The 12,239-nt window shown below is 39.5% G+C and overlaps 1 protein-coding gene across 1 annotated transcript in view; it reads right to left on the bottom strand.

Annotated features, from left to right (window-relative positions):
- COCH (cochlin) overlaps positions 1-11,828 on the bottom strand; it is an 83,542-nt gene extending 71,714 nt beyond the window's left edge. Inside the window, exons 1-3 of the mRNA XM_040333397.1 lie at positions 11,707-11,828; positions 7,996-8,049; positions 1,250-1,294 (exon numbers count right to left, since the gene is read on the bottom strand). Coding sequence (XP_040189331.1) covers positions 1,250-1,294; positions 7,996-8,029 — 79 coding nt within the window. The 5' untranslated portion in view covers positions 8,030-8,049; positions 11,707-11,828. The remainder of the gene's footprint in view (positions 1-1,249; positions 1,295-7,995; positions 8,050-11,706) is intronic.
- Positions 11,829-12,239: the final 411 nt, after the last annotated feature.

The following is a 12,239-nucleotide window of genomic DNA, read 5'->3' as shown; positions in this document are numbered from 1 at the left end:
GCAAAATTATTTAATACATTTTGACTTGATATACAAGCGGTATCTTCATATGAGAGTAGCGTCATGTCTCAACTGAGTATAAAAGAGAGGCGCCTCTAAGGCCGTGTACACACGATAGGATCGCCAGAGGACAACGGTCTAAAGGACCGTTTTCATCAGTCCAAACCGATCGTGTGTAGGCCCCATAGGTTATTTAACCTTCGGTCAAAAAAATTAGAACTTGCGTTAAAATTTAACCGATGGACGCCTAACCGATAGGTCAAAACCGATCGTTAGTATGCAAAAGCATCGGTTAAAAACCCGCGCATGCTCTGAATCAAGTCGACGCATGCTTGGAAGCATTGAACTTCGTTTTTTTCAGCACGTCATTGTGTTTTACGTCACCGCGTTCTGACACGATCGGTTTTTAACTCATGGTGTGTAGGTACGACGGACCATCAGTCAGCTTCATCGGTTAACCGATGACAACGGTCCTTCAGACCGTTCTCATCGGATGGACTGATCGTGTGTACGAGGCTTTAGTGTAGCAATATGGTTACATTTAATGAAAGTACAGCATTTAGAAACTCACATGGTTGATGATTAAAACCGGCACATCTAAGTATGCAGGCATACGGGATAAAGCTGTCCACATAGACCATTCTCCTCACCGCCATTGATGTCGTCCTTTCCACGAGCGGTTCAAGTTTCGCTTTCATGTCGCTCAACTGCAGGGTAGTCTTCCCGGTCACGATTGCAGATTGATAGCGGTGAGAGCCGGCGGTTAGGATGACGGTCTATATGGACAGCTTAACCCCGGATGCCTGCATACTTAAATGTGCCTATTTTAATCATGAGTCATGTGAGTTGCTAAATCTTATACCTTCATTAAATGTAACCATATTGCTACAATTAGAGGCACCCCTCATCTCTTTTATACTCTGTAGCTCCTGCTGGATTTTGCTTCTAATCCCCTTGGGGAGGCTGCCATTTGTGGATGGACATTCTATGGTTACACAACCAATTACATTGCTATAATCATTTTATATGGACTATAAACTGAAGGACTTATGAAAAAATGGTTGTGGAACGAATCATTTAAGTTTCCATTATTTCTTATGGGAAAATTTGCTTTGATATACAAGTGCTTTGGATTACAAGCATGCACCCGGAACGAATTATGCTTGCAATCCAAGTTTTTACTGTATTATATAATAGGCTATTAAAATAACATTTTGGAAAACAAGAATAATATACTTGACTCACTCACATTCTCCAGCCCCAGGATCTCCTGATGCTGATTGCACAATAATTCCTGGGAAAAGGAGAAAGTTTTGCTTAATTAAACATAACACACTTGATAATAAAAAATGTATCTTTCATATGTATGTTTTAAAGTATATTACAATAGCATCATTTTCCAGTGTTTTATATGTATCTATTATTTCATTTATTAATTGTTGCCCCGGTACTAATCCAAATTATGACAACCATCAAACTGTGAAGAGAGAAATGGAGTGTCCAAATGACCAGTGAGAGCATTCAAAAGCAGATATTACTTCTGTTCTTTAGGACCGCTACATTAAACAACCTCTGATCTGTGAAGCTTACCACATATTCATGTTTTCCTCATAAGATAACCAGACCTTTAGAAATAATTGTACAATCCCTATTTTATGAGATTATCCAAATACAATATTCTTGAGAAAATTTTCTTCGGAATCTCTTTTGATTGGATAATTTTGTGCTTCAACAGAATTTTGTTGTGAAGAGCAAATGACTACAGTTGAATTATTACCTAGAGTACCTAAATACCAGCACCCCCAAGGTTCAATACCATTTTTTAGACCATTATATTATTGTCATTTATTATGTGTGTTATTTTTTAAATAAGACTTAATTTATTAATTATTCTGACTTTATTAAAAAATGCAGAAACATTCTAAGGTATTGCATTTTTCCTGCAACTGTATATACCTTATGGGCCAGATCCACAAAGCAGTTACGCTGGCGTATCTATTGATACGCCGCGTAACTTCTAGGTTGCTCCGGCGTATCTTTGTTTTGTATCCACAAAACAAGATACGCCTGAAGCTGTGCTAGATCCGACTGGCATACGTCTTAGTACGCCGTCGGATCTAAGGTGCATATTTACACTGGCCGCTAGGTGGCGCTCCCGTCGATTTCCGCGTCGAGTATGCAAATTAGCTAAATACGCCAATCCACAAACGTACGTCCGGCCGGCGCATTTTTTTTACGTCGTTTTCGTAAGGCTTTTTTCGGCGTAACGTTACCCATGCTATATGAGGCGTAGCCAATGTTAAGTATGGACGTCGGGCCAGCGTCTAATTTTCCGCTGTGTACGTCGTTTGCGTAAAACTTCCACGAATAGGGCTTTGCGTAGAATGAAGTTCACGTCGAAAGCATTGGCTTGTTGCGGGTTAATTTGGAGCATGCGCACTGTGATACCCCCACGGACGGTGCATGCGCCGTTCAGAAAAAACTTAATTTACGTTGGGTCAAGACGTATTAGCATAAAACACGCCCACAACTTAGCCATTTGAATTGCGCGCCCTTACGCCGACACATTTACACTATGCCGCCGTAACTTACGGCGCAAATTCTTTGAGGATACGGAAAATACGCTGTAAGTTACGGTGGCGTAGTGTATCTGAGATACGCTACGCCGGACGTATAGATGCGACAAGGTACGTGAATCTGGCCCTATATCAGCTTTCTATTGCTGTAATTTTTGTTAACTGAATTTCAAATGTTCCCTTTGTTTTATCTTTATTTCCACAAGAAGCCACATAATTGTTAGGTATCCCAATAAAGCAAAACGCCTTCCTGTGGGATAATTCCAAAAGAAAACATTCTTCATTTCCAGATGTTTGCTGAATGGCGGTCAGTCACAGATGTATTAGTAAATATATTTTTCTTCTAAAGATTATCATTTGCTACTCATCTACACAGCAGTGTGATCTTTATCTTCTAAAAAGTGCTATTCTTAAGGGGAACATAGACAGTGTTTACTTATGTAAATCAATTTCTCTTGAAAGACCTTATTATTCAAGTCCTTGGTATGAGAAAGGAAATGTATTATGAAGCTTGGCTTGGCATCCTTAGTGCAGAATGTATTGCTTTTGAGCAGACTCATCTGACCTAGACTTTTTGGTTATTTACTGTTTTGGCAACAACATCCAGAGCTGTACACATTGACAGGAGTAAAAAGATTATCACCATTTAAGCACAATGCCCTTAAAGCGGGGGTTCACCCAAAAATACATTTTTAACATTTACATTTACATTTAGCCGAGTTGTCCAAATGACAATCGGCTGTTTTTTTTCCCCGTACATACCGTATTTCACCGCCGCTCCCGGGTATGTCTTCTGCGGGACTGGGCGTTCCTATCTGATTGACAGGCTTCCGACCGTCGCATACAGCGCATCACGAGTTGCCGAAAGAAGCCGAACGTCGGTGCGGCTCTATACGGCTCCTGCACACCGACGTTCGGCTTTTTTCGGCAACTCGTGACGCGTAGTATGCGATGGTCGGAAGCCTGTCAATCAGATGGGAACGCCCAGTTCCACAGAAGACATACCCGGAAGCGGCGGTGAAAATACGGTATGTACGGGAAAAAAACAAAAACTGCCGATTGTCATTAGGACAACTAATGTAATGTTAAAAATTAATTTTTTGGGTGAACCTCCACTTTAAATTCAAATTAATACAGGTAAAACAGGTCTCATCAGCAATTACAATATTGATGGGAAGTTCCTATTACACTTTATAGGAACTTGAGTAAGAGTTTGTATACTGGGCAGAAATAAAGACCATACTCTTCCTTTTACTGAATGTTTTAGATTCCCTCCAATGGGCATTGATGAGGATGTTGCTTCTTGTGTTCACTGTACTGTAAAATTCACATTATTCAATAATTCTTTCTCACAAATCCTAAAACTGGAACCTTCTTAAGAGCACCACTGTCTTACTTGTTGTATACTACTGTTCTTAAATGTCTTCATGGTATTTCTCTATCCATAATGATACTGTTGGGTCTTGTTTTTATCAAGACACTTGTGATGATGGCCAATATATATATTTTTTTTAAAGTTTGAAAGAATCTATTTAACCATACTTATCCTCGTCAGTCTTTCACCTGAACATGAAGCGATTCTGTTTAGTTGCCTATTGGTGGAAGGCCTGACATTCTAAATGTGGTAGTAAAGATCAGTGGCAGTTTGGGAGAGAAGGCGACAACATTCTTCAATTTTCTTCATGTGACCACACAGAGAAGCATTCATGCCCTTTCTTTTTCAATTTTTTTTCCCAGGTTTAGTGTGACAATAAACATTCTTCCCCAAGCATTTTGGTCTTTGTAAGGACTGTAAAGGTAGCAATTTTTTTTGTGTATCTCAGGTCATAATAACCGTCTTTCTCTTCTGCGCTGTCACATTTTCCCCTAGTTTCTTCTTCCTAAGGTGTCCGTTTATGAAGCAGTGAATTCTATTCACTGCTTCGTTCTCCGGCATTCACAGTGAAGATTTTTCTCCTCTGTGTGCCGGTTTATCAAGCGGAGAAGATCGCTTCACCCTCAGAGGAGTGAAGTGATCTTCCAACGCTTCTAACAGTGGAGAACGGCCCCTGATACTGGAATCTCGTGAGACTCTACGAGATTACAGTACCAGAAATTCACAGAAACACTGAGATGTCAGTTTATTGAGCGGTGATAAATTATCACTGCTCATTACACTGACAGACCGCGTGGTCAATGTAATTAAAATAACGAGTCCCCCTACATAATATATATATGTATACACACATACACTATATATACATGTATATACACACACATTATATATATATATACATGTACACATTATATATATGTATGTATATATATGTATACACATAAATATTACAGGGGGACATGGTTACAGTGTTGGGGGTTCTGAACGAGGTAGAAGGAAGTTAAAAATATTCCTCCTTCCTCCTCAGATCCCCCGGGATTCCCTCTTCACTCCCCGCTTCACCAGCTCTGAGATGGTGAATCGGGGCATGTGAATTCTGACACAGATCGCCAGTGAAGAGCTCAGATCACAGCTTCATAAACTGGCCGTTTCTGTGTCAGTCTATGAGACTTCACTGTGTGTAGAGATAATCGGCGGGAGAACAAATTCCAACACTTCTCCCCCCATTATCACTGTTTCATAAACTGTTTATGGGCTGTGATCACTGGTGATCCCTGGGATCACCGCTCTTCACTGCTTCATAAACGGACACCTAACTGACTTATAATAAATAAATTAACATATGGGTGTACTTTCCTGTATTATTTTCAGGCACAAATAGCCAAGCTTTACCACTTGCACACCCCTTCAGATTGATCATACTCTGTACAGTGGACAGCAATTTTTGGTGGTTTGCCCAGTTCAAGAAGATCCAAACACCACACATTTAGCTGTTCATTTGAGATTTTTAATTTTCAGTTTTTCAATTCATTCACTTCCACAAGTAGGGATGAGCCGAACACCCCCCCCCCCCGTTCGGTTCGCACCAGAACCTTCGAACAGACCGAACGTTCGCGCGAACATTAAGAACCCCATTGACGTCTATGGGACTCGAACGTTCAAATTCAAAAGTGCTCATTTTAAAGCCTAATATGCAAGTTATTGTCGTAAAACGTCTTTGAGAACCCGGGTCTTGCCCCAGGGAACATGTATCAATGGAAGAAAAGTTTTAAAAACGGTAGTTTTTTCAGGAGCAGTGATTTTAATGATGCTTAAATAGTATGCTTGTGAAAATGTCTTTGAGAACCTGGGTCTTGCCCCAGGGAACATGTATCAATTGAAAAAAAAAAAAAAACGGTAATTTTTTTCAGGACTCCTGAAAAAACGACCGTTTTTAAAACTTTTTTTCCATTGATACATGTTCCCTCTGGAAAGACCCAGGTTCTCAAAGACATTTTCACAGGCATACTATAGACACCCAGCAGGTACAATATTTAAAGGAATTTTTCATTTTTTTTTTTTTATTTAAGCATCATTAAAATCACTGCTCCTGAATCTTTTTTTTTCTCGAAAAAGGATGTTTATTGAACATTATGGTAAAAAATACATGGGTACATACTTTTTTTTTAGACAAATTCGTCTCACATCATCCTCATGTAACAGCACACGAAAAAAGTAGAAACACTACCAAACATTTAACATGGCCTACTCTCCTCACATCAAACCCAGAAATACCACAGTAGTACGGGTAATTTGCAACATCGGACCCTCACACTTCCCGACACTCGCAAGTTTAAGCAGGGCCCCCATCCCTTGGCCCTCTCATCTACTGCTCCTGAATCTTTAGATGCAAACTACAGATAACACGGCCAGTACACACCAAGTAGCTTTAGGTGCAAACTACAGAGGACACAGGCAATAAACCACGTAAGAATACTGCAGCTAGCACAATCACCTGCCTGCCAGTAAATTAGGAAGAACTGATGTAGCTAAGCTATACAGTGTATAAATATATGTACAACACCTGGGATGTATATATATCCTCTACACACTGTAACATTAACTGACTAGCCTGCCTGCCTGCCCTATCTACCTGCAAAAAATGACACTCTCTCTGTCCTCTCTTAACCACCGCAACACACTACACAAGGCCGACCTGCAGGCGGCCTTTTATAGTGTGGGGCGTGTACTAAACCCCCTGAGCCATAATTTGCCAAAGCCACCCTGGCTTTGGCCAATTATGGCTCTCAGTTTTTTGCAAGCTGTGATTGGCCAAGCATGCACTATGACCCGCATGCTTGGCCAATCACAGCTTGCAAAGCCAGCGATGCCGCAGTGAATCATGGTCTGTGAAACGTAACTCGAATTTGGCGCTAACGGCCCGTTTTGTTCATATTTCGACGAACGATCGAACATACGATGTTCGAGTCGAACATGAGTTTGACTCAAATACGAAGCTCATCCCTATCCACAAGCAGTATTAGTAGATCGGAATTCAGTTAACCAACATTTTGGTATTTTTTTGTTCAATAATGTTTAAAGCCAGTGTTTTAAATGTATCTTTTACTGTTAAAGCACATCTCCAACAAAAACAGTTTTATTTAGTTTTGGAGAGAGTAGGGAAGGGTGGCGAAATGATTTTATTCTACTGTGGGCCTGCTCCTGTTCCATAGACAATCACTCCCCAGTGGGGTCACAGGTACTAAAAAACAAACAAAATTTTTTTAACGCTTTCCCACTCCATCCAAAACGGAAAAAAATGTTGGTGCGGTGCAAGCTTTAAAATTGAAAAATCACATAGCTCATATAGCCCAAGGTCCATTGAGGAGGTCTGCCCCACTCCCCTTGCTGAAATAGTAGGCTAAAAAAAGTATTATAAAAAAGTATTATAATCACCTTTTTCTTTCAGTTTCCTTGTTGCAAGGGTTTATGTCATCATCCTATAACACACAGGTGTCAAACTAGTGGCCCTCCAACTGTTTCAGAACTACAAGTCCCATGAGGCATTGCAAGTCTGACATTTACAAGCATGACTACAACAGGCAGAGGCATGATGGGACTTGTAGTTCCGCAACAGCTGGAGTGCCAACAGCTTGACACCCCTGCGAGTAACGTGATCCTGGGGAAAGCTGAGTACTCTAAATATCAGGAGAAGACACTTTGGAGTGCCTTCTCATTGAGATATGTATTTCTATACATTCCCCAAATTTCGTCAAAGGGTGGATGACCTCGCTCTTGTTAAGGTGCTTCTGCATAAACTGGGGGAAAATGTGCATACTAGCTAACTTTTTTCCCCCTACAGGTAATTTTTAGGCTTTTGATCAGTGGTTCAGCAAGGCGGAGGGGGCAAACTTAAACAGTAATCTTTACATTTTAGATGACTTTCATATTATATATTGCAAGTGATTAATTAGTAGCAAAAATAATATGGATAGGAGAAGAACAGTATCTCTTAACTCTTCCTGTACTTAATATATGTATATTATATATCTGAAATGAACTTACCTAAAATCACAAATATAGTGTGGAGTGAAAGCATTGTAAAACGGTAGATTAAACCTGCAGGGACACAGTATTATACAATATAAGTTAATATTTTTGTACAAAAAAAAAAAGTATTATTTGTCCAAATAGAACCTTATTGGCAGTATAAATAAAAATAACACCAACTGTAGAAATATTTTCTCTGGTGATTTTCACCTTTATTTAGAGTGTTTCTAAATGCATTCAATAAATATACATACTCTACATATGATACATTTAGAATACAGAGAAATATTAGGAAAATCCACCCTGCATATACTTATGAAAATGCAGTACAAATTGTTATGTAGTTTTTCTGCACATGTTAAAGGCCACTCAGATAATTGTATTGAAATTGTCATTACTGTGCAGTTATTATTCAGCATCTTTTTATATAACAGAGTAGGAGCTTTAGCTAATGTCAAAAATACAGTTCACTTTATACCCACACATAATGCTAAATGCAGAGTCAACGGCCTGGATTCACATACATCGGCGCATATTTATGCCGGCGTAGCATATCGAATATACGCTACGCCGACGCAGCGCACAGAGGCAAGCACAGTATTCACAAAGCACTCGCCCCTAAATCTACGCTGGGTCTCCTCGGCGTAAGCCAGCGTAGGTGGAAGTGGGCGTGAGCCATGCTAATGAGGCGTGACCCCATGTAAATGATGGACTGAGCGTCATAAAGATACGAATAACGTACAGCGCATGCGCCGTCCCGTGGACGCATCCCAGTGCGCATGCGCAGAATCACATCGGAACTACTCCCTAAGATACGACAGGTTTCACTGCCTACGACGTGAACATAACCGACGCCCACCCCTATTCACGTACTACGTAAACAACGTAAAATATGACGGCTCTGTTCCCTGGTCCATACCTTTGCATGAGTTGCGCCTCCTATATGTGGAATACCTTTACGCCAGATGTACGCCTTACGCAAACCACGTATATTATGCGCCGGGCGCAACTACGTTCGTGAATCGGCGTATCTCCCTCATTTGCATATGTGCATAGAAAATCAATGGGAGCGCCCCTTGCGGCCAGCGTAAATATGCGCCCACGATACGCCGGCGTAGGAAAGTTACGTTGGTCGTATGCAGCCTATTTTCAGGAGTATCTAGTTTTGTGGGCACGGCGCATAGATACGACGGCGCATAGATAGACCTACGCGGCGTATCTCGAGATACGTCGGTGTAAGTGCTTTGTGAATCCGGGCCAATATGTTTCTTATCTCTACAGCTTAAAATAGTATCTATCTATCTACCTATCTAGCTGACGTTTTCCATGAAAATCCATTCATATTTCAATATATTCTGTGCAGAATTTGACATACAGACTTTTTAATAACCTTCTTTAATACTGCATATAGTATAAGGAGATAAACTGATTCATGCAGCTACTATTTAAAAAAAACGTTTCAGCCATGAATAGCAGCAAAAAGTAAAATCCAAACATTACATCACTGCAGTTCAGAGCTAAAAATTTGACTCAGAAATGAATTCCATTTATAAATATCATTTGATATATCACTTTTCAATTTTCCAGTCACTCACCTAATATAATCGTATCTGTACTCACTAATACTACACCAATACTGGGGTCTGCTAATATCATGAACCTAGCAGTATTTATTTTAGATAAGACATACATTGTTTCCTATTAAAAACACCTTAAATATTATGTTAAATATACTAATTTATACCAGAGACTCATTACCTTTGTTTTGCCTAGGAATAACACACCTAGCGTTATCATAACTATTCTACACCTATATCCTATAAGTATATCTTATTTCATAGCTACTGTTATCCTATAGTCTAGACATGCCACACAAATATATATAGTATATGCAAAGAGGCGGGCAGCACCTGAGGTAGTCAAAGATAGTCAATGCATGAAACTAGGTAAGTCCCCACACAATACTATATGTTAAGAGGCGGTCAGCATCTGAGGTAGTCAAAGATAGTCAATGCATGCAACTAGGTAAGTCCCCACACAATACTATATGTTAAGAGGCGTTCAGCACCTGAGGTAGTCAAAGATAGTCAATGCATGCAACTAGGTAAGTTCTCACACAATACTATATGTTAAGAGGCGGTCAGCACCTGAGGTAGTCAAAGATAGTCAATGCATGCAACTAGGTAAGTCCCCACACAATACTATATGTTAAGAGGTGGTCAGCACCTGAGGTAGTCAAAGATAGTCAATGCATGCAACTAGGTAAGTCCCCACACAATACTATATGTTAAGAGGCGGTCAGCACCTGAGTTAGTCAAAGATAGTCAATGCATGCAACTAGGTAAGTCCCCACACAATACTATATGTTAAGAGGCGGTCAGCACCTGAGGTAGTCAAAGATAGTCAATGCATGCAACTAGGTAAGTCCCCACACAATACTATATGTTAAGAGGCGGTCAGCACCTGAGTTAGTCAAAGATAGTCAATGCATGCAACTAGGTAAGTCCCCACACAATACTATATGTTAAGAGGCAGTCAGCACCTGAGGTAGTCAGAAATAATCCATGCATGCAAATGGGTAAGTCCCAACACAATACTATATAGCTACAGAAATAAGCTGCATCACAATGCATTCTATCTAATATTGACACATGACTAACATTATCATGCTTATAATCATATAATACGCACTTCAAATATTTAATGTTCCCTCTAAAACTATGCACTCTATATATATAAATGTATATGCCAGGTATTAGCGTATAAAACCACAAATTTTGTAGTCTTACAAGATACACTTATGAATTGGATTGGATTCTAGCAAGGGTATAATATGTTCCACTATTAGAATTTGTCATCATGTGTTTGCTATTCCGGTTCATTCCTTCTAATGCCGCGTACACACCATCACTTTATGTGATGAAAAAAAAAATGACGTTTTGAAAAACGTCAATTAAAATGACCTTGTGTGGGGGGAAAACGTTGTTTTATGTCTTGTGAAAAACGGAAAAAATTTTTTTAAGCATGCTTCAATTTTTTGTGTCGTTTTTCAAAACGTCGTTTTTTGTGTCAATTAAAATGATAGTGTGTGGGCAAAACGACGTTTAAAACTAAGTTTTTAAACCCGCGCATGCTCAGAAGCAAGTAATGAAGCTAGCTTCAATGGAAAAGAGTGCTGAACGTAACCGCGCTTTGCTAGAGCATTTTGAAAAAACGATGGTGTGTAGGCAACGTCGTTTTTGAAAATGAAGTTTCAAAAACGTCGTTTTATTTCATGATTTAAAACGTAGTTTTTTTTCATCACATAAAGTGATGGTGTGTACGCGGCATAAGACTTCTTGTTTGACACATTCTTTTACCTAGCAACTATACACCTACAGTAAACCTGGCAATATTGGGGATGAATATATTGAAAACCTATGACCTGAGCTCATATTGTAAACCTTTGCACATAAACTCATAGTGGAAACACATGCACCTGAGCTCCTGAATAATGGATATTACAAATGTAACATATTATTAAGCAGAACACAATAAATAAATAAATATAGGACAGGATAATAGTGTCACACATTACTACGACAAATTCAACAATATACAGATTTTCATTCCCTAAATAAAACAGATTTCACTATAGTGTTCCCAGACACAAAGTGGGTTCTGTCCCCTCTGTTACCTTTATTTAACTGAGCTCGGCACCAAGTAAGCTTCATGCAGGGCACTCACCTGTGTTGCTCACTTCAGCTGATGTCTGTATAGGGTCTGTATAGATATACACTGTCTGCTATGCTCTGATCTGTCTCTTCTGTAATGTGTAGTATGTGATCTGTAAATGTGCTACTTATAAGAACATCAGGACCACAGTGAGGAGGGCTGGGAAGGAGGAGGCATTATAATGGGGCGGAGGTGAGGAAGGTGCAGAGCATCCCCCTAAAAACATTTATAAAGCTTCATCCCAAAGTGTGATCTGGTCTGAAACCTGGCCACTATAAGTTAGAAATCCTTCATTTACAATTCAAGTAGAGTGGGTTGTATATATCTACATAATCATACAGAAGTAGTAATGCCTGGATATTAGTGCAATATTTTAAAGAAGCAAAATAAAAGCATGATTAAAATGTTATTTAAATTCAGGGTGTAATCAATAACATTTTTGATAGATAATAGACTGGACATACATTGTATTCCTATTAACAACATCTAAAATATTATGTCACCTATACCAATTTATATCGGAGACTTATTGTCTTAGTTTTGCC

The sequence above is a fragment of the Rana temporaria genome, chromosome 13 (genome assembly GCF_905171775.1).
Source record: "Rana temporaria chromosome 13, aRanTem1.1, whole genome shotgun sequence".
In the NCBI taxonomy this organism is placed as follows: Eukaryota; Metazoa; Chordata; class Amphibia; order Anura; family Ranidae; genus Rana; species Rana temporaria.
This window is presented reverse-complemented; position numbering and strand designations above follow the sequence as displayed.